The sequence below is a fragment of the Chrysemys picta genome, chromosome 2 (assembly GCF_011386835.1).
Source record: "Chrysemys picta bellii isolate R12L10 chromosome 2, ASM1138683v2, whole genome shotgun sequence".
NCBI lineage: Eukaryota > Metazoa > Chordata > Testudines > Emydidae > Chrysemys > Chrysemys picta.
The window spans coordinates 74,974,747-74,998,436 of NC_088792.1; the positions used below are offsets into that span (position 1 = coordinate 74,974,747).

The 23,690-nt window shown below is 46.4% G+C and overlaps 1 protein-coding gene across 3 annotated transcripts in view; it reads right to left on the bottom strand.

The window, feature by feature from the left end:
• NEK10 (NIMA related kinase 10) overlaps positions 1–23,690 on the bottom strand; it is a 171,146-nt gene that overhangs the window by 87,004 nt on the left and 60,452 nt on the right. For all 3 annotated transcript variants that reach the window (XM_024107392.3, XM_042840319.2, XM_065583507.1), the window contains one exon: positions 7,678–7,753. In XM_024107392.3, the coding sequence (XP_023963160.1) occupies positions 7,678–7,753 (76 nt within the window). The remainder of the gene's footprint in view (positions 1–7,677; positions 7,754–23,690) is intronic.

Here is a 23,690-nt window from a genome sequence, read left to right on the forward strand (position 1 = left end):
TCCATAAGTTTCAAAGTGCTTCATAAAGACAGGTAAAACACTATTATATTTATTTTACAGAGGGGGTAACAGCAAAGTTAAATAATGTACCCTAAGTCACAGCAAAACATTTTTAGCTTGATTTTTTTCTTTTGTGTGTGTGTGTGTGTGTGTGTTCAGTTCTGTTTTTCTGACAGCACTCACACAAAACTTCTTCTTTTGTTAATCAACATACAGAAACAATTATTAAATTTTTGGTGCCATTTCAGTCAAACTAGATCAAAAATTAAATCCAAATGGAAATATGATCTACTCCTCTTTATTATTACTCCCTCAGCTAAACAACTGTAGACCTCTGATCAATGGAACAAACTTTCCCTTCCCAGGAGAAAGGTACTTTCTGCGTCATGGTCCAAAATGTGAGGGAGAGCGAGAAAGGCATTTCCTCGAATCATCAGGAATCATAAAAGATGTCTCATCAAAAGCTGATAAGGAAAAAATGTTTGTTGCTGGCTAAAAGGAAGGAGATGACAGAGTGTATCAACTTGCCAACAGACCAGGAATAGACAGTAATGACAAATGGACATAGGGTTAAAACCCCAAAGATGGAGTGTGGCCTTATCAGAGGCAGACCTTATCTACCTTTGACAGGTATCTGAGAGGCCTATCTCTTTGTCAGTTTGGCAACATTTATACAGATTGCCATACCAATAAAGCCTCACTGAAAGGTACAGGATCTCTACATTCAATCATAACATCAGAACCTATTTCAATTTCTGCCCAGATGTCATCTTGTCTTTTCATATGCAGATCTGGTGGTCAAAAGTAGCTATCAAATCCATGATTAAGACATACGTGTTATGTCTTATGTTGAGGCCTACTGGTCTATACTTGATTTGCCGCCATCATAAGATGTGTGTGTGTGTGTGTGTGTGTGTGTGTGTGTGTGTGTGTGTGTGTGTGTGTGTGTGTGAAAAAGAGAGATGGCAAGCATATAGGAAAGGAAAGATCATTTTCCATACCCATTCAGTTTTTATCACCTCTTCTAGGAATGCCTTCAAGAGATACAGATAAAATGGATTCTGTCAGTACTAACTTGGGCCAGATTGTTTCTGGTAACTTAGTCTCGTGAAAAGCTCCATAGCTCATTTTCAGTCCTCAAAGGCATCCAGTTCCTCAATTTTTAATACATTAAATACAAGCACGTTAGTTTAATATATTTTGTATTCAAAACATACATATGGCTGGAGATTTGAATTCAAGCACATAACCAATTTAAAGGAATTTAATTAGCATGATTGTTCAAAGAACCAGAATAGAAAAACATAACAATTACAGAACATAATTATATAAGCCTCACTCTCTACACATAGGGTCACGTATAAAACAATGTCTGCTGTTGTTTCATGATGCTAAAAAAAGTGCTTTTACAATTCCCCGAGCAAACTGATCCAGTACTTCCTCTCGCAGGTCAGACCTGAATACAAACATGCATACATATAGCAGTATGTTTTTCATATCACCTCAGCTGCTACATATAAACCATATTTAACAAATTTGCATCAGATACAACTTATTTTGACATTTATTAATTTGTTTCTGTACTGTATTTGTCCTAGAAGTGCCTTGTATTTTAAACTACCCAAAACTATTTTCCTACCAATTCAGAAGAAAGCAATTTCTGCCACTCAAATGACACTGCTGTATTTCTCTTCCCTCTTTCTCTTTTTCTGTGGGGACTATACTGATGCTGCTGCTGCTATATGCATTGCCAGCATTCTTATTATATTATAGCCTTTCACCTTTCTTATAAGTCATTAAAAACAATCCAGTCCTAGTACTGATAGAGTCTTTAGGATAGGAGTATTGTTTAATGACTTATGTGAAATAACTTGAGGAGTTCATCTAGTTCCTCATGGATAGGTTTCCTTACAAAAAAAACCCACTGTACATTCATACGTAACCCCAGCATTGTAAAGAGTTCAATGCCCTTTTAAACGGGATTTTTATATAACTCCACTACACTGCTTCAGTATGAAGATAGCGGTCACCAGTTCCTGCCTTCTCTTCCTGATTGAAGACACGGCAAAGACCATTGCAGCAATGATTTCTGGTGAAGAGCAGAAGAGGAGCTGACAAGTGGTGTCACAGAAGACCACATGCTGGGACACTGCAATAGGGAAGTATCAGAGGGGTAGCCGTGTTAGTCTGAATCTGTAAAAAGCAACAGAGGGTCCTGTGGCACCTTTGAGACTAACAGAAGTACTGGGAGCATAAGCTTTCGTGGGTAAGAACCTCACTTCTTCAGATGCAAGAAGAAGTGCATCTGAAGAAGTGAGGTTCTTACCCACGAAAGCTTATGCTCCCAGTACTTCTGTTAGTCTCAAAGGTGCCACAGGACCCTCTGTTGCTTTTTGCAATAGGGAAGTGGATGTTCACCCTGCTGCCTCTTTCTAAGATCCAGATGGGAGAGGACCACCAGCGTCTAAACACTGATTTGTGTTTGGGGGTATCAAGGTGAGGAGGGACAGGCATAAAAATATAGGTACAATCAGTATTTTAAAACTAAATGCAATATCTTTAAACCTTCAAATGATTAAACAGAAACTCACAGAGGATGCTCAAATAGGAATTTAAGATGAATTGTTAAAGGCCCAATTGACAGATCTAACTCAGCTATGTTTGGGAGAGGAGAGGAAAGGAAAGGCTGAAGGCAGCTGTACACCATTATACCTCAATGATCCTGGAGACACCCGGGGGTTTGGTCCCAGGTACAAATTAGAGCAGCCTAAGAACTGCTCTAACTTGTGACTGGCTGCAACTGCCCCAAACAGGCTGTTCCAGAAACTGGATTGCTGGAGCCCTGTAGCTCTTCAGCAACACCTCGTTTGTCCAGCCATGACCCTACATGCCTTCTACAAGAGATGGAAAGAACTGGTGTAGAGCCAGCTATACCAGCCCAACATCAATCATAGATTCTTCCATTCTTAGGGAATTTTGGGGTAACCAGCTAAGCAAGTTTTCCAGTTGCTCATCCACGACACACACACACACACACACACACACACACACACACACACACACACACCAGCTGTATTGGAGTTGTATTGGAGTTCAGGATATGGACCTGAATGTTTAATGATGTTTAAAATCAGTCACAGGGACTCACTCCTGGATGCCATTTTAAATTTGGGGGTTTCTGAAGAATGAATCTCAACTACCATTACTGCTGCAAAAAGATTCACAAGTCAAAGTGGTAACAAGGACTGAAGTCAACAGCAGCCAACAAGCCTCCCAGGGCATAGGCGGCGAGTTATATGTGCCCGTGGTGCCCATGCTCCACTAATATTCCTGAAGATGGGCCAAGCTCCACCAATGTTTGGGCCCCTGACCCCGTGCTTTGGGGGTCCTCGCGCCATGGGTCGGCAATGTGGGGCACACACACCTCAGGGGCAGCTCCCCTGTCCCCGGAGCCCCTGCGTGCTGCGGAGAGGCCCCAGCGCTGACCCAGCTCACAGCCCATTGGCCAGGAACCCCAGCCAATGGGAGCTGCAGGGGTGGTGCCAGAGCTGCCTGGCCACGCCTCCACAGCAGGGAGGGGGAGGGAGCCACAGGCAGTGACTCTCAGCCCTGGGCAAAGAGCAAGCAGCAGGAGTCTGTCCCTGTCAGACAGAGACACACAGCCACAGCCGGTGAGCCGGGGGGTTGTGGGGACAGACAGACACACAGACACAGCCGGGGGGTTGTGGGGGCAGACAGACACAAGGACACAGCTGGGGATTGTGGGGGCAGACAGATGGAGCCGTGGGCGGGGGAAAGGAGCAGCGATGGGCACCCCGGGGCTGACATAAAATACACAGGTCAGAGGGGGCTTCCTGAAGGGACTATAGAAGACCCGGGCTGCAGCTGGCTCCATCCATCCCTCCCCCCAGCCCCACAGAGATCCACACAGCCCTCTGCCCCCCTGAGAGACCCCAATGACCCCTGTGCCCCGTCACCCCTCTCCAGAGAGCCTCCCCTTTGTGCCAGACAACTCCCTTCCCCCACTGCCTCCCCTGCTCCAAAGCTCCCTACAATCTCCCCATTTGCCTTCCGCCCAGCCCAGCCCAGCCCATTCCATTGGCCGGGAGGCTCCCAGTCTATTGACCAGCACGGCCAATAGGAGCTGCACCTGAGGCAGGGGGCCTGCTTGCAGATGCAGACCTGCCTGGCCGTGCCTCCACAGCACGGGGAGTGGGAGCCACAGGTGAGCAAGCCCCAGTCATCATCATCACAGGCCCAGCAATTCTCTGGATATTTAATTTCACTGAGGCAAGTAATTCAGTCTACTCTTCCTTTCCAGACAGTTTGTGGCTTTTCCTGTAAGAAAACTTACAATTTCTTTGCCAAGAAGTCCATTTATAGTTTTTTCACTTGAGAAGTACAGTATATTTTCTGGTTGTTCATAAGCTCATTTATTTTGTTAACTCAGTTTCATAGGCAATTTTAAAAGTCACTTGAATTGTACCTATTTTTTTCCATTGGTCCAAAAACACATGGAAGATGTGCAGATTTTTATTTCTGTGGGCCAAACCACCCTGTATAGAAATGTAAATGTTGGAGCCAGAAAAGCTCTGCAAGGGGAAGGGTCCCTTCAGGAAATTGTCCTCAAGTCATTCATTCTTCTGGGCATTCCATTCTATTGTTCCCTCCTATAGTGATAGTGATCAGTGTTTTCACCCACAGGGGAGAGGCAGAAGACTGGATCAACCCTGCAGTGACTCTGCCTCTACCATTGTTCTCTGTCTGCTCCCTCTACCAGCCCCTTTGGTCTCCCTAGGATTACCCCTACCATTACTCCCTCTGCGTCTTCTTTCTCTGGAGCTTCTCATGAAGTAAAGTCCGTCATTAGAGGTTCTTATCTCTGTAATGTATTTAATTCTGAGGTATTTATTAAGTGTTAATTAATGCACTACAGGAGTCCCCTTCAGCCCTCTGTATAAACTGATCCTCTTCTTTCCATATGTATTGCCCATATGGTTTTCTGCAGCCCTAGGGCAGCCAGCAATAACCTCTGTGCCTTTGCAATGGGGTGAGGGAAGGGGACCATGGGTTCCCTATTTATGTGATTTGCAAGAAGTGTTATCATTACTCAAGGTACCAAATGTGTTTAAATGATATAAGTGCCTTGTAAAATTCCAAAGCAAGCTCATTTTCATTTCTCATATAATCTCATATACAGTATACACACATTTTTCATTAATTATATGAGTTGAATTTATGATTATTGTTGTTGTTATTATTATTAGCTAGGTTACTGTTTGTTTGTTTTTCAGTGTGGCAAAATGTGTGCTATTTTATGGGTTGAATGACTGAATGACATAATACCCACCTGCCCCCATTGTCCGTCACTAAGTCCAGTAATTTTGTCAAGTGTTCGTCACACAACATGGTGGTGCCTACCCCTACCTTGTGCTTCAGGGGGTCACAGGGTCCAGGGCAGCCTGGGGAGTTAGCTGGAAGCCTGGCGCTGGCACCAGTGAGTGACCTGGCCCCAGTCCACCTTGCCGGCTCCCGGCATTGCTCAGGGACAGGGGCTTCGGGGAAGAGGTAGGTGGGGGAGGGGTGGGAAGAGGCGGGGTGGAGCAGGGTTGCTCACTGGTGTCAGCGCCAGGCACCCCGCTAATCCCCCAGGCCACCCTGGACCCTACGTCTCCCTGAAGATCAGGGCCCCCCAAAGCACAGGGCCTGGGGCAGTTGCTCCAGTCCGTCCTATGGATGGGACGGATCCACTTGGGCACCACCAAAAATTATACAAACCAGCCGCCCATGTCCCAGGGTGCCAGAGCCCAGGCTCCAGCCCAAGCCCAAATGTTTACACTGCAATTTTAAAGCCCCACAATCCGAGCCCTAGTCAGCTGACACAGGCCAGCTGCGGATGTTTTATTGCAATGTAAACATACCTGAAAAGGTCTGATAGAGGTAGCTAAGAGTATCACAGTGTTAGACTTCAGAACTTACAGTGTGCAGTATTTATATCCTGCTTATTTGTCATTTACCCCCCGTTTTCTTTTGTTTATTTCCTGTGTCAAATAAACTTTGCTTTATTTACACTAGTTGTAATTAGATTTGCTGGAAGTTCCCAAGGGAAGGAAACCAATTTCTGACATTAAGGAAGTTGGCTGCATGAGCCTCGGGTCACAAGTGAGGGAATAGCGGGGTCTACACCAAAAGGGTATTGCAACAAAGCTAAAATAGGTCAGTCTGGGAATACGGAATGTTTGGAAAGTGCAAAGTTTCCACTCCAGTTACTATAAACATATTTCATTAATAAAAAATATAAGGAAATGAGCTAGACAAATCTTAATAGAGTTTTGCTCAGAAGTCAGACTGCAAAACACAATTTATGGAATCTCCAACCCAGAAATGAAATACCAATACTAGGAAGATGAACAATTCTTTAACTAATTCTTGATGCTCGCTTTTCTAGCAATATCAGCAACAATTCCTAACTTAATTGGCAGCCTTGGGAATCAGTCCACAGCACGTCAACTACTACTAGCTGAAAACTGGGTCTGTGCTTTCTGTAATATCTTCTGTAACATAGAATGACACTGAAACCTGCTCACTTTTGTTCAAAATACAACAGCTTTTGAGAATGGGTATATTTGTGATTTGTGATGTAAATCATGAAACAGAAAAATCTTTTAATACTCTGCATTGCAAGCATTTACTTCTGTTAGGAAGTATTTGACATGCATCTAATCATCTCAGTTACATGTACTCTTCACATTTTGAGTTGAACCTTTTGGACAGGATCCACTCACCATTCCATTAGCTGGAGATATTAAAATGCTAGTCAGTAAGGCAACATAATCTTGTTGAAATTTCGGTAATCTGATTGGTGTTATAATGTAACATAAAATGTTTCCTCATTTTGATTTGTCCTCAAATAGAGATGCCAAAAGAAACAGCAGCTCATTTGTCAGAGAGAATGCATTGACTAAGGCAACAAACTTTTAGAGTTGTCATTCACACATTTATAGCAAAACTGTGAAATTACTGATAATCATACAGCTAAGAAAACATGAAGAAAAGAATTTTCAATTGGCTTCTTAATCTCTAAATGTCAAGATATCCTAGTGTGAAATACAATAGAATCCCACTATAGAGACTGACAAGGGTAATCCATGTTTTGATCATAACCAAAGGGGGATCACTACAACCAGTCTATCAAACACTGAAGTTCCCAAATGCACACATGCAGTGAAGCAAAAATTTCCATCCTGCAATGAGAGACCAAGTTCTACTAATTATTTTAATGCCAATCAAGGTAATTAGCTCAAAGTGGTACTCCCACATGCTAGGCCACTATTTACATGCATCTGAGTGGCCAACTAAAAGGTGTGTCATTCTTGCCTATCTTTGAAAGGATCAAAAAACATTTACAACAACTTCCAAGCTGATCTTACAACCAAATGCTGATTTATCAGCACAAATCAAATCCATCAGCACCAACTGGAAATGCCTTTTGGAACATAACTTTTGTATCTGTATAATGTAACTGATCACTACACGTCACAATCACTAAAACCAAATTCCATTGTGCGAGCACACATTGTTCCATTCAAAAACTTCTTTCATATTTCAGTCAAAGAAAAATAACCATGGAGACAGAAGTCATTGTACTTGAAGGTTCTATAAATATTTTATTCTTACCAGGAGTAGAGAATAGTTCCCACAACTGATGTGAGTTTGCTGTTTTCTTGCTTCTGCTTTGCAAGACCAAAGTCAGCTACAATACAGGGAAAAAAAAAAAAAGATTTACAGTAATTAAAATTTTCCTGGGACAGGCATAGCTCCTTAAATTTTGCGTGTTAGGTTGACAATTAATGTACCTTCAAACAGCTGGAAAGTTTTTTCTCTTTTACACTTTGCTGCAATGTACCGTACCATACCATCTGCTGATCTTCCACACCTATCTCTCCACTAATTAATGACACACATTTTAATCAGATATACCGGATTAAAAAAAATCAGAAAAATATTTCTGGTGACTGCTGATGCAAAATGTAATACCGATTCCCATTTTTCAGATTTCCATCAGTGTCCCATTCAGTTGCTATGAACATGAAATATATATTAAAAATAATCTAATAAAGTATGTGAAAAAGCACCAGTAGATAAATGCCTAGAAAAATAAATTAACAATGGAGGCAATTATTTAGCAACTCTTGCTTTATTCTAAACCATAATAAATGATTCAGCAGCAGCTGAAGCACAAAATTTTTCAGAAGCCAATGATGAAGAAACTTTAGTCTTATCACATGACAAAAATTGTTGATTTAATGTTGTCATATAGTTATGCAAATACCCATAGCCACTGTGAAATTATCAAGTGTATGTCGTTCATACAATCAAGACACATACATCATTAAGAATCCCTACTTTCTCACCGAAGTTCCACATCATAAACTTACAATCTCATTAGTCAAAAGCTATAGAACTATTGTGATACAACAGCATTTATAAGACTTAACTGCTCTTCGCTAAACTAAATCACAGAAAGCATCAATACACCTCCATTAACAGTGGTCTACTAACCAAAGTTCAGAATTTTCTATTATTTTAATAATTTGCAAGACTTAAAATGGTAAATAATCTTAATATTGTTTAAACTATTTGTATATATTGAGGCCCGTATCCTACAAAGACTTTTTGCACGTGCTTAGCTTTAAGCAGGTGAGGAGTCCCAAAGAGCATTAAAGTTAAGCATGTGCTTAAATCTAAGCAGGATCAGGGCCAAAGTAAGGTTGGCTTACATTTTAGTTCCTGTTCCAGCATTTTGCCCTTCATTGTTCCCCATTATTTACATATTTAATTTTTGGCTATTCTAATAAAAAATGGTTACTTACCATATCTATTCCAGTTAGGTGTGTGTGCGCGCCGCGTGCATGGATGTCGGAAACTTTTACCCTAGCAGCTACCCGTCGGGCCGGCTGTGGAGCCCCCTGGAGTGGCGCCGAAATGGCGATCTATATGAGCCCCTGCCAGCCCGACTCCCCTTCAGTTCCTTCTTGCTGGCTACTCCGACAGAGGGGAAGGGGGGAGGGTGGAATGGAATAGATATGAGCAACACATCTTGAAGAACAACAGTTACAGAAAGGTAAGTAAACGTTTTTTCTTCTTCGAGTGATTGCTCATATCAATTCCAGTTAGGTGACTCCCAAGCCTTACCTCAGAGGTGAGGTCGGAGTCCAGGAACAGCAGATTGAAGGATCGCTCTGCCAAAGGCTGCATCATCCCGAGAGTGCTGGACGATGGCATAGTGGGACGTGAAGGCATGAACCGAGGCCCACGTGGCAGCCCTGCAGATTTCCTGGAGAGGAATGTGTGCCAGAAAGGCAGCTGATGACACCTGAGCTCTCGTGGAGTGAGCCATAACAGCAGGCGGAGGGACGTTTGCCAGGTTGTAGCAAGCACGAATGCACGACGATATTCGTGATCTGTGGCCTAAAGGGCTTCCTCTGGGTAACCGGGGTATGCATACCCAAGGACTTAATGGTATTTCTGGTGTCCTTTAAAGTATGCAGGCGGGAGTCAGTTTGATCTGCAAACGAGCCCTGGCGATTGAAAGGGAGGTCCTGTATGGTATGCTGGACTTCAGGCGGGAGGCGGAGGACTGAAGCCAGGCATTCCGCTGCATAGCGATTCCTGACACCAGGATACGCGCAGCCGCGTCCGTCGCATCGAGGGAACCCTGGAGGAAAGTCCTAGCAACCAGCTTACCCTCCTCAGCAATGGCCCCCAGTTCCGTACGAGCCTCTGCTGGGAGATCATCTTGGAACTTAAGACCAAGAATTAAAATTGTACCTGCTGAGGATCGCCAGCTGGTTAGCGATACGCAGCGAGAGACCCCCAGTGGAATAAACCTTTCTCCCAAAAAGGTCCAGCCGTTTCACTTCTTTTGATTTAGGAGCACACCCCTGCTGGCCCTGTCTCTCCCTGGCATTTACCGCATCGACCACCAGCAAAACATGGGGCAGGGTGGGTAAACAGGTATTCATAACCCCTTGTGGGACCAAAGTACTTCCATTCCACTCCCTTAGCTATGGAGGTAATGGAGGCCACGGTCTGCCAGAGGGTCTTCGCATTGTTTTGTATAGTTTTGTTCATGGGAAGAGCCACCCTGGAGGGCCCTTCTGGGCCTAGAATGTCCACCATGGGGTCCTCATCCTCCACAACCTCCTCAATTTGGAGGTTCATATTAAGGGCCACTAGCCTCAACAGCTCCTGGAGGACCCTAAAATCCATAGGGGGTGGGTCCAGAGGTGGATGTGCCAGCCATAGCCTCGACAGGGGAGGATGAAGATGACTCCACCGGCAGAATAGGTGTGGATGGAACATCCTGATCAGACATGGGTGGCTCCTCCTGGGGAGCTGGAGTAGCCTCTGTCGGAGGCGCTGGATCTACAATTTGATCCGTGTCAGGAGGAGGGTTGCGTCAGGAGGCCTGTTGCTCGAGCGAGACGGTGGCCGGGCAACTGGGGGAGTGCCCTGGGCTTGATGATATGCCCAGGGTGTCCAAAACTGCCACTGGGGTTGCCAGTGGGTCGCTGGAGGGACTTGACCTAGGCTTCCTGGGCCAGAGTGAGGAATGTCCGAGACACCAGATGCCCTCTCTGACCTGCCCGAAGGAGAACTAGAGCGCGATGGCCAAGGAGGGGCGGTGCGGGAGTGGATCAACACAGGCACCGAGTCTCTTGGCAGATGCGGGTCACGCGGTGATCAGCGCCGTGAGGCTGAGCGTGACCACGAGCGGTGCCACGATGGCGAGCACTGCTGAGCTGGCGAGCGGTGCCGCAACGTTGAACGGTGCCGGCGTGGAGAGCAGTGCCGCGATATGGAGCGGTGCCATGACTGGGAGCGGTGTCAATCCGGAGAGCGGTGCCGCCGTGGCGATTGCTGACCAGGGGATCGGGAACCCGCAGCACGTTGGACCGAGCGGTGCCACGAGGTCACAGATCGAGATCTGGACCTCGAGCGGGACCATGAATGCGCAGTTGAAAATGACCTCGAGCGTGAGCGGCTCCGAGGTTCGAGACCGCGAGACCAGCGCTGCAAGACAGACCGGTGCCGTGAGTCAGACCGAGACCTGTGGCGGTGCCAGGACTCAGAACGGCGCCGGGACTCCGAGCGGTACTGAGATCCTGGTCCAGAGGCTGACAGCCGGAACATCACTGGTTTGCGCTTGGATGGCACCGGGACCCAAATTGGGGCTGCTGTCGGGGCCGGAGGCACCGGAGCCATCATCTCTATGAGGCCTCTCGCCACCTTTAAGGTGTCAGGTGTGGAAGGAAGAATGATCTCTTCCACTTGCACCATCTCGTGTGGAGGGGTGGTCTGAAGAGATCGAGGCATGGTGACTTGATCAGCAGTCTGTCCAGGGTCTTGCACCGTTGGGCCCGTGACAACTGTCTTGATTCTTGACCTCCCACAGCTTGCTTCTTGGCAGCAACCAGGGAATGGGAGCGGTGCCGAGGCAGGCGTTTTTGTAGCCTGGGAGAACGCCGGTCCCAAGACGAGTGTGGGATCTTCTGTGGTGCCGGAGTCGGTACCGCCGGAGGGGCACTCCACACCGAGGCTCTCTGGCCCGCGTCTTGAGAGGGCCGCAGGGCCGCCTCCATGAGGAGTTGCCTAAGACGGAACTCCCTCTTCTTACGTGTTCAAGGTTTGAACGCTTTACAAATCTTGAACTTATCTGCTTGATGGCCCTCCCCCAGATTCTGAGACAGGAATCGTGGAGGTTGCCCATGGGCATGGGCCTGCTGCAAGACTTGCAAGGCTTGAAGCCCTGAGACGGCATGCCCCAGGTTCCTGCAGGGCAGTCTTTCATAGGACCGGCCCTTTAACAGCTAACTACACTTAACACTATAAAGGAAAGATTAACAGCTACTAACTATTTACAATGAAGATAAGAGAGAACGCTAGGGATAAGTGGAACTCTTGACAAGACAAGAGACCACTGTTCCAACAACCGTCACAGGCAGTAAGAAGGAACTGAAGGGGGGTCAGGCCAGCAGAGGCTTATATATAGCACCATATCAGCTCCACTCCAGTGGGCTCCCCAGCCGGTCCGACGGGTAGCTGCTAGGATAAAAGTTTCCGACATCCGTGCACGCAGCGCGCGCGCACACCTAACTGGAATTGATATGAGCAATCACTCGAAGAAGAACAATAAAATGCACAAATAACATAAAATTAAAATCCATGTTACTTAAACTTTTCTCGCCCTAGTTTGGTATTTTGCACTCTGGAAAGATTCCTCCCATCCTCATGAAGGCTTTTGTTTTCCATTTTTCTCCTTCCAACTGTGACAATAAATATCATTTTTTGTTTTGGTTTGTTTTCGAAAAGTTGAATCATGAGTTGTATCATCCTTGATTCATCGGTTCTGGTGGGAAACTTGAAGCAGGATTGGACCCTGCCATGTGTAAAGCTGTTAAACTTTAGTGTTATGCTTTGCTCTTTTTTCCCCTCTTCTGCAAAAGTGGACCCTGTATGGCAATAACAGCTGTTCTTCCTCATCTCTAGGGCCCTACCAAATTCATGTCCATGAAAAACATGGCATGGACCATAAAATCTGGTCTTCCCCTGTGAAATCTGGTCTTTTGGGTGCTTTTACCCTATGGTATACAGATTTCACGGGGGTAGACCAACGTTTCTCAAAGTGGGGGTCCTGACCCAAAAGGTTGTTGCAGGAGGGTCGCAATGTTATTTTAGGGGGATTACGGTATTGCCACCTTTACTTCTGTGCTGCCTTCAGAGCTAGGCGGCCGGAGAGCGACGGCTGTTGGCCGGGCACCCAGCTCTGAAGGCAGCACCCCACCAGCAGTAGTGCAGTAGTAAGGGTGGCAATGGCATCCTTACTTCTGCGCTGCTGCTGGCGGTAGCTCTGCCTTCAGAGCTGGGCACCTGGCCAGCAGCTGCCGCTCTCCAGCCGCCTAGCTCTGAATGCAGTGCCGCCGCCAGCGGCAGCGCAAAAGTATGGGTAGCAGTACCACAACCCCCTCTACAATAACTTTGCAATTCCCCTCACAACTCCTTTTCGGGTCAGGACCCCTACAATTACAACACCATGAACTTTCACATTTAAATAGCTGAAATCATGAAAATTATAAATTTTAAAATCCAATGACCGTGAAATTGACCAAAATGGACCATAAATTTGGGCCCTACTCATCTCCAAGAAGATGGATCATCCCCACTGGCTGGAGTTTTGGAACCAAAACCACAACTCTTAGTGTGAGCATGTAAGTAATTGGGGTTTCTCTGTATTAATCTCTGAATGCTACATATTGTATATGATTATCCAGTTGTTGTAAGGGACAGGTACTGGGTAGCTATATTGGGTTATTGGGAGTTAAATGCATAGCTTGGCTCAATTTACTAGCTGGCTGTTGGTAAAAAAAAACATAAGGCCAGACAATGGGTGCACGTAAGCCACTGCCTGACAAACACAGCAGAAGGCTGAGCAATTAACTACCTAGATCCCACTTGCACCCAAGAGTTACACAGCTGTCATGCCTGGAACCTAAAGACCAAAAGGACACAGGTTCTCCAAAGTGATGTTCTATACAGGGAAGATCAGTTGTCAGGGGCTGCTGCCCTGTAGAAGACAGAAAGAGAAACAGACCCTGCAAGACTGTGTGACTAAGTCAGGTTCAGTCTCCTCAGGGAAACAGTAAGCTAAGACATGCATATGGGCTGTTTAGTAAGCTCAAATTATCTTGCTCTCTTCTGTGCCGCTCTGTTCCTACTGTTAAAATAAGCAATATTTTGTTTTGGAAACAGCTGTCTGGTCACTGTGCACTAACCTCTGGTCACAGCCCTGAACACAGGCAGGCCTGCTGAAAAATCAAGGAATGTAGCCAGGGGACCTAGTCCTAGAGTGGGAGAATCATGAGATTCCACCTCAAGAGGCGAAGACTGGAAAGCTGTCACCTGGGGGAGAGGGTGCACTGGGAACCATGAGAGAGGGGTCTCAGGTACAGCTAGCCTAGTAACCATGTGAGAGCTCACCCACCAACATTCTTGTGTCAACTCTGTTTATGCTACAAGGAGTCCAGTGACACCTTAAAGACTAACCGATTTATTTGGGCATAAGCTTTCATGGGTAAAACACCTTACTTTTTCAGATGCATCTGTTTATGCTATTATGGAAACAAAAATATGTATGATAGTTAGAAATGGTTGGCTTGGATCAGGTGTCCCATAACAGGAGAGGCACTCACATAAATGCATTTATAGGTTAGACAAATTTCTGATGACTTTTACCCAGTCTGATACTCAGGGCTCCGCCTAGCAGTAGCTTTCGCACCCCAGAAGGTCCTTTGATGAGAAATCCAAGGTTTAGGTACTCTTGGATTACTGAGCTGAGAACAGAATGTCCAAAGCAGCAATGACACTGACTCGGTAGTGTGTGAAAAAGATATGTAGCAAATGTGCCAGGTAGCTGTCTGGCAGATCTCTAAGGTAAGTGACAAATCCCTTTTTTGCCTATAAGGTGGATACTCCTCAAGTAGTTAACCCCAAGGCTGATTAATCCCCATGAGGCAGGAGACTTCTGCAGTGTTGACAGCTATTTGAATTAGTTTCAATGAAGTCTAGCAAGATGCCCTTTCCCTCCTCTTGATCCCTTCAAAGAAGATAGATTCCATGGAGAAATAATTTTAAGCCCTTACAACATCCAGTGAATTCAGTGCCCTTTGCTTGAAAGAAGGACAGAAGGAAGTGAGATAGATAGCCTGGTTCTAAAATAATTAATCTATTTTAGCTTTACAGGATGGTACACATTAGGGTTAGGGCAGCTATTTTTCTTGCTTTGTGGATTGAAGTCACAAGAATTTGGGGACAAAAGTCTGCATCACAGACATAATGATCTGTTCCAAATGCTGCTGAGTAACCCCTACACCAGCAAGCTGTAGACAAGTCTCCAATTGTTTCTGCCAAAGCCAAGGAGCCAGAGGCAGGATAGAACAGCTAGGCCAGCAAGTGGGAGGCTCTCTGTAGACCACAGGTGACAAGCTTCTCCCCAAGCTTCATGGCTAAGAGAGGGAGGTCTTGGCAGGAACTGGACTCCACCTCACTCACAAGAGGTCATCCTGCAAGGCATCTTGGAAAGAACAGGCTGTAACATGGTCTGGAAGTTCTGCTTTCTACCTTAGCTTCACACAAGGGCCCTATCAGGGAAGGGAGAAAGGGTGGTCCACAAAGCCTCCCTTCATTTACTTGGGCACTACTCAAGACCAACTGGATGAGAGAGCAGGGCTGCTGGTTAGTCTGGCCACCTGTGTCTCACTCACCACAAAGCCCTGCAGGTCCCATACAGGGAGTGGTGATGCTGGCTCATCTGGATGTATCCACATTCTTGAAGTCCTGTGCATCCTGCTAGTCCTAAAGATAGCAATGGAGAAGCTCACGGATGGAAAGACCTTGTGGTTGGTCAGAACTTCCTCCCATCAGACCTCATGAACTATTTTCCAGTGTCTAATCTCAATTTTCTAAGCGCAGAAATCTAGACTCTAGCAAAAACAGACTTGGAAGCCACCTGTTAGCTGACAGTATCCTGGTTATCTCTCAGTCTGACTTCAGGCCAGAGCATGGTACTGAGAAACCATTTGTTACTGTTGGACAACCTCCTACTGCCTGTAGACAACAAGAAAAGTACATCCATACTGATCCTTCTGGGCCTCTCTGTACACTTGATAATGTTGATAATCAAATACTCCTATTCCACTTCCCAGAAGCTATAACGGCTAAAAATAAACACCCTGAAATGGCACCAATTCTTATTCACATACCAAACCCAGAAGGTTATTATGAGCAACTGTTCCTCCCACCTTGAGAACCCTCACCTGCATAATCTCACAAGCCTTATCCTTTTCTATTAAGAAAGCTAATTAGACCATATGGCCTGAAATGCAAGCAGATAACAACCATCTTACATCAACTAAACACTACTTCAGAGCTTTCTCAAACCAAAATAGGTACCTGGATGAAGAGCAATTGGTGAAAACTGAACCCAGGCAATACTGAAAAACTTCAAGGAACTTGCCTCCCCAGTAATACATACAACTATCAGGGGCATTTGCTCTCTGATTGTTAAATTGGTCTGCAGCCTTTGGATTCCTGAACTGGTATTGAATGCCAAAATAGCTATGGCAACAAAAAATGCCCACTTCTATCTGTAACTGGCTAGAAAATTGTTCCCATCCTATTGGGTACAGATCCAGCCACAAAGGTCAGCAGACCATTGTTAACCGAAGTAGACCTTCAGTCATGATTCTGGTAATTCATATCTAGGAATGACGCTACATTCCTTAAAAAACTCCACACTGCAGCAGCCCCTCTGCTTAGCATAGGACCGGTGTTACATCAGCTCAATAATCCAGTCTCTGCACTGGTTCTCCAATTAATACAGAGTCGACTTCAAAATCTCCTGATATTAAAAGCCCCAAGAAAAAACCTGAGAAATTGCTCTTCCTAAACAACCAGGCCATCCAACAGCTACATTCTGCCAGAACAATGGCATTGTCAACCAATAAAGGGAGGCTCATGAGTGCAGAGACTGAGACAGAACTTTAACAGGAGCTAGACCTAGACTGTACAACTCACTCCTGCAAGAGATGCGAGTGAGCACAAACCGCACCACTTTCCGAATGAAATATACAACTTGTATTTCCAACTTAGCTTTCCGCAATAAATTTTCTATCCACCCACAACACCTGCTGACACAAACACAGAAAAACATTCTATAAACCAACCAAGGTATTGCTCCTTCTGACTGGGAAGAAGTACAGGCAAGTCTCATCTTACGCGGGGGTTCCATTCTGCGGTTAGCGCGTATAGCGAAAACCGCGTATAGTCAAAATTACATTGAGTTGAATGGCGGGCGGAATCACCCGCACTACAGGTACAGTATTAAAATTGTTATTTTTATCTTTTTTTTTGTTTTTGCCGACCGCATAAAGCTGAAATCGCACATGTTAAATGCGCATAAGATGCGACAGACCTGTAAAGAAGTATTCAGATAAAACAACGACAGAGGCCATGTAGATAAGGGAAAATAAAGATGACAAGAGGAGATGGGTAAGGGAAGGCCCCAGAGAATCATACTGTACATCTCTACTTCAAATGGAATTCCTTTGAGGAAGTTCTACGGCCTGTGCAATACAAGAGTCAGGCCAGATGATCAGTGGTCCCTTCTGGCCTTAGAATCTATAAATCTCAGTGAAAGACTCTGTAACCACTAGGCCAGGTGGACCAAAGAAGAGGGGAGGCAAGATTGGAGACTGGAAAGAATCCTTTAAAGGAGGCAGAGGAGAGCAGAAATGCCTGGACACTGTAGCACTCATAATCCTTTTTGTTTTGCTCTGAGTCGGGAGGTCCATGGTCCCGGTAATCTTGCCATCCAGATAGGCCATGCATGATTGGATTCAAATGAAGTCTGGTCCCAGTTCTGATGGTGCAGGCCCATGATCTCAGAGCTGACTTGAAGCACTAGGTAAGAGGAATCTAGGTGGCCCTTCTGGTATACCATGCAGGGAAGGAGATTGATAATACAAGTGGCAAAATAGCTCAGTCTGACTAGGACAGCCCAGTGCCAACATCTCACCATTTTCTTACCTCTCCTCCTTCCTGGGAAAGAGAAATTACCCTTTTTTTGATCAGCAGCAAGAGAAACAATGTTTAGTTTGCTATGAGGTTGAAAGTAAAATAAAGTGCTGGTGAATTGATTATTCCCACAAGAAGGGGCTTGCAAGCCAATCCATAACATCCAAGCAATGTCTACACAGCTATTTTTAGAGCGCTAGCATAAGCACCGCTAGCCCAAGCCTGTAGACCAGGGTTGGGAGGCTCGCTCCCAGATGCAGTGTAGACAGGCCCAAGGGAAGACACGACCCTGCAGCAATCCCCATAGAATCCGTTCTCTTAGAGGCAGCAAATCTGAAGGGCTTTGTAGTGGCTCTGTCACAGGGGCATAAAATAAAAGAAACAGGTCCAGTGTCCCTGTGCCAGAGCAATGCTCCCATTGGCCAATTAAGAGGGTGGGCAACACTTGGAGGCTATAAAGGATCAGGAAGTTCTGGTGAGTGTCAGTCTGAAAACTGAAGGAGGTCTCTGGGGAAAGCTCTACTTAGAAAGAGGGAGGAATTATCAGGAAGCCTGAGTCAATGCCAATGCTGAGAGGTTGAAAAGGAACGAGGGCTAGGAACCACTGGAGGGGCTAGCTGGCTGACCTTTTTGAACTGAAGAGCCAGTGGCAGGAGGCTGAAAGGGGCAGACAGCTAGGAACCAGGAGAGGGACTAGCTTTCTGACCTTCCTGAGTCAAAGCCAGCCAGTGCTGACAGAATGAAAAGGGCTGAGGGCTAGGGAACCCGTGGAGGGGCAAGCTGGTTGTCCTTCCTGAGCCATGGAGAGCCAAAGCCAGAGAAGACTGGAGAGGGGTGAAGTCTGAGAACAGCAGAGGATGGTGCCTGCTGGCTGTGCTGGAGAGCTGGGGCGTGGTGCAGGATGCCCAGGACATGGTGCAGGATGCAAGGGCTGTATTGATGTATTGCATGGATTACAGTGCTGGGACTTGTTATGTGCACAGGGCTTTCTTTTTTAATAAATTAATCCCACAAGTGCCATTTGCACTAAGGACTATTTGGACTATTTCTCAGGACTCTGAAGGAGACTGGTGCATGTGTCATGCTGCAGCCTGCTACTGAAGGGTGCTCCAGGCAAGCTGGCCCTTGCAGGCTGTCTTGACTCTCAAAGGTCTTTGCATCACTGAACCAGGGCAGGTTGGGAAAGAAGTCCACTGAGAACACAACAGATAAATGGATTTTCATATTCCATGTTAAATATATTGTGCTACTGCTGCTGCATGGAATCGTACATTTTATCATGTAAGTCAGGGGTGGGGAACCTTTTTTTCTATCACCGGCCATTGACACACAGAAAAAATAAATCGCAGGACACACACAATTAAAAATCGTGGGACAAATCCAACACTCCCAGCTCCGCCTCTTATGCCTCCCGCACAGCCACCGGCCCCGACCCCCGACCCAGAGTAGCCCCCCCCAGCCCCAGAGGAGTGCCAGGAGGACGGGCCACGCACGGCCCCAGCCCCCCCAGCCTCGGAGTGCTGGGAAGGTGTGTGGTGTGTGGCCGCAGCCTCCCCAGCCCCGGCTGGGGCACAGGGAGGAGCCACATGCTACGCGGCGGTAAACAGGGGGGAGAGCCCTGGGCAGGATGGAGCGTGGGCAGGTCCATACCTGGCTGTTTGGGGAGGCACAGCCTCCCCCAGCCTATGGGACCCACCACCCATGCGCGGGCCGGATCAAATTAAGCAACAGGCTGGATCCAGCCCATGGGCCATAGGTTTCCCACTCCTGATATAAGCAGAACAACCTATGTGGATTTATATAGAAATAAGCACCCCAAGCTACAAAATGTAGCTACAATGAAAAAAGCATACTCATTTTAAATTCAGAAAACCATTAGCTCTCACTATCTATATATCATACAAAAAAACCTAAGCAGATGAAAACTAGCCAGGGACAATAGCGGTCCAAGGTATGGCTAAAACAGCATACCGAATAATTATTATTATTAGAGTGGGGGTGCCATGCTGTGCCTGCAATTTTAATGTAAACTCTGTTTATTAGAAATTTATAACTCAGACACTCTCACTGATCAGGAGTGTATCATTTCAGTGACAGTTTTCCCCCATTTAAAATAAAAAGTTTAACCATTTAAAAATTACTTTTTTGTAACATTTATATCATGGTAGCACCTAGAGGCCAACCGGGCTGGTTCCTATTGTGATGTTTGCTCCTTTGGACATTTGGAGAACTTTCCACAGTTTTGTCTGGACTCTTGGTCCTGTGCTGATTGGCTGCTTGCTCCAACACTCCTGCTCCCCCTCACCGTCTCTTCACCGTGACTTCACTCCACACCTGCTCCTGCCCTTTTCCTCTCACCCCAACTCCCTTCCCTTTCCTTTCTATTTAGCTGATCCCCTATTAAGAAAACCAACCTCCCTTGCGCCCTCAAAAAAATTGTGTAACTAATAGGACATTTGCTGCCATCTCATTATTCACCGTGCTTGTGCGTAACACACTTTCTCACACCCTGTGCCTGTTTTGTCTATTTGGATTGTTAGCTGTTTGGCCCAGGGACTGTCTACTACTTTGTTTGTATACTGCCTAGCTCAGTGGGGCCCTGTGATAAATGAAGGGAGGGGAGGTAGTTCTCTTTTATGGACACCCAGCCAGCCAGTTAGCTATAAAATCCCTCTTAGTAGCTGTTCTCTACTTGCTTTACCTGTAAAGGGTTAAAAAGTCCATAGGTAAAAGGGAGGGAGTAGGCACCTGACCAAAATAGCCAATGGGAAGGCTAGAACTTTTTAAAATTGGGGAAAAACTTCCCCTTTGGCTGTCTGTGTTGTTCTCCCGGAGAGCAGGGACAGGGCTGGAGCCAGGGCCGGCTCCAGGCACCAGCTTACCAAGCAGGTGCTTGGGGCGGCCACTTCGGAGAGGGGCGGCACATCCAGCTGTTCGGCGGCAATTCGGCGGACGGTCCCTCACTCCTGCTGGAGCGAAGGACCTCCCGACGAATTGCCGCCGCAGATTGCGATCACGATCGCCGCTTTTTGTTTGTTTGTTTGTTTGTTTAGCTGCTTAGGGCGGCCAAAACCCTGGAGCCGGCCTGGCTGGAGCTATGCTGTAAAACCTTGGGCCAAGTATGAAAATCATCAGATCATACCTAGAAACTACTCATTTGAAACCCCAGATATGTAAGTAGATCAGGAAATGTTTAGGAAGATGCAATTAGGTTTATCTCTTTTATTTCTTTATGGCTTGTGGACTCCTCTATGCTAATCCCAGGTGCTTTTGTTTTGCTTGTAACCTTTAAGATGGACCTCAATAAAGCTATCTTGATGTTTAATCCTTGTATTTTTTTTTAATCTAGCAAAAAGCCTAAATTCCAGATGTATTTTCTTTCTTTTTCTTTTTAATATAATTTACCTTTTTTAAGAAAAGGACTGGATTTTTGTGTCCTTAAGAGGTTTGTGCATATGTTGTTTAATTAGCTGATGGCAACAGCTGATTTCTTTTGTTTTCTTTCTCAGCTCTTCCCCGGAGGGGGTGGGGTGAAAGAGCTTGAGGGTACCACACAGGAAGGAATTCCCAAGTGCACCTTCCTGGGTTCTCAAAGGGGTTTTTGCACTTGGGTGGTGGCAGCATCTACCCACCCAAGGTCAGAGAAAAGCTGTAACCTTGGAAGTTTAATATAAGCCTGGAGTGTCCAGTATTAATTTTTAGAATCCTTGCGCCCCCTCTCCCCCACCACCACCTTCTGCACTCGAAGTGCCAGAGTGGGGAATCAGCCTTGACAGGCCCCACTCTTGGTTAGCCCTTATACACTTCCATAATAAACATATTAAATAATAAAAAATAACAAACATCTAGTAAATGACAGTTCCTTCCCAAAGAGCTGATAGTCTGAAAGACAATACATGGATGAGACCAACAAGTGGGCCAGGGCAGAAGGTAGAAGAGACAGTGTAACAAAAATAACTGGATATATACACTTAGCCAATCAGGAGTAGTGATCACACCTCACTATCTCCCTAGCCATGATCAGATTGCAGTTTTCAGTATGCATTTCAGAAGAGACAATTTTTGAGGAGCGACTTGTAAGAGGATACGATGGTGCCTTTGCAGTTTTTGATGGGGGGCTGTTTTCTCACATGTAAGGGACAGCATGGGAGAAAGTACAAGAAGGCATTTAAGGAAGAATATTTAAAATGCAGAGGTTCACTGGGTATAGAATGTTTATTTTTATTTCCATCAATTGCAGAAAACTACTGGGCAAGGGGTCAGACAATGATATGGTATAATCATTCTTGGAATTTAAAAAATAATAATAAATTGTGGATATACAGATTGAAAAATTGTACCTATTCATGCCCCAGTATCACCTACTACAGTAAACCACATGGGAGGGACATGAGGGACATTTACAGGAGATCATCACTGCAGGAATCTCCTCACCCTCACAGAGATTCTCCCACCTGCAGCCAGTGTCATCATAGAGAGGTTCTCTATGTCTGCCCTAGTTGTGGCTCTCAGCTGGCCATCTCCTTGGCTCACTGAGAACACATGTCCACTGGAATTGCACTACATGAGACTTCCCCTTGCTGCAGCTGTCCCCAGGACTCCTGGGAGGGTTCTGTGGAAAAGATAATACATCAGGCTGTATGATCTTTTCTGGGTAAATTCTGCACAGTTGGGGTAGCAGGAACAATGAGGTCCCCCTCCCAAAACATGTCCAATATTTGCCTTCTCCTCCAGCACAAAATTCTGGTCTTCACGGGTGGCCTCCATGGGGTCTGGAGGCAGGGAGATGTTACTACTGAGGTAACCAAGCCCCCTTCCATTTGTGTGTCAGATGAATACCAGAACTGTTTAACAGTAGTTTATTGCTGAGGTTGCTGGAAAACTGCACCCCAATGCAGAACTAGGTTTTAAATCTATTGGATCTCATGGCCCCAACGATCCTTCAGCTTCATACTTTTTCATTGCTCAAAACCTAATACAAGATTTAAAAAACAGAAGGACAGAGCAAAGGTCACTGTAGTTCACAATGGCAATATATTGGAGAACACCAGTTACAGGTGAGTAAGCTTTCTCCATTATGCTATTGCCACACAGATTCTCATTGCAGGAAAGCTATTTGGGGAGGTGAGCACTACAAGTAAAAACATGTTATTTTTAAAGTGTAAGGGGACTGCTGTCCCCTTACTAAAACTCAGTGGGGGTGTTTTGGTTGGCTAGTTCCTAGAATCAAAAGAAAGGGGAAGGGTCGATGGGAAATCAGGACCCTGAGTCTGACAGTCCCCGGAACATTGGGGAGAGGCCAATGCTTCAGGTCAGCCTGATTGACAGAGTGGGCAGGCTAATCAGGGAGGCCAGGGGGATCAGACAGAGTGGGGCCGAGCTAAGGAAAAAGCAGGAGCCCAAGCTGAGCTGGGGAGCAGAGTTGTGCCAGCCAGAGGGGCCAGAAAAGCAGCCCAGGAAGCAGGTCAGTGCTGGGAGCAGAGTCACAGCAGCAGCCCACAGAGCAGACCAGTGCTGGGAGCAGAGCTGTAGCAACCAGAGGGGCCACAGAAGCAGCCCAGGGAGCTGGAGGCAGAGCAGCAGCAGCAGTGCTGAGGCAGAGTGGAGCTGGAGCTGGAGCTGGAGCAGTCTGGAGGCGGGTCCGGTGAGCAGCTGGGGAGAGTGAGGGGGACCCTGGGAAGCGGGCCCAGCGCAGGGAGACGCCCCCAGCCAAGACACCTGGCAGGCCAGACTTGGAGGGGGACTGTAACCCCAATGGGGCGGGGGCGATGCTGGGAAGAAAGGTCCTACCACCTAGAGTCTGAGAGCATGTGGCCAACAACCCGCAGCATCCCTGCAGCACAGCCAGGGCCTGAGAAAAGGCCTGGGACTTGTGAGGAACAGACTGAACTGCCCTTACATTCCAGAGACGCTGGTTGTGATCAGGGCCGGCTCTAGGCACCAGCAAAACAAGCTGGTGCTTGGGGCGGCACATTTTTAGGGGGCGGCATTCTGGCGCAGGCCATGCCACCCCTAAAAATGTGCCCCGGCTGTCCTAACTCACCTCCGCTGCTTCA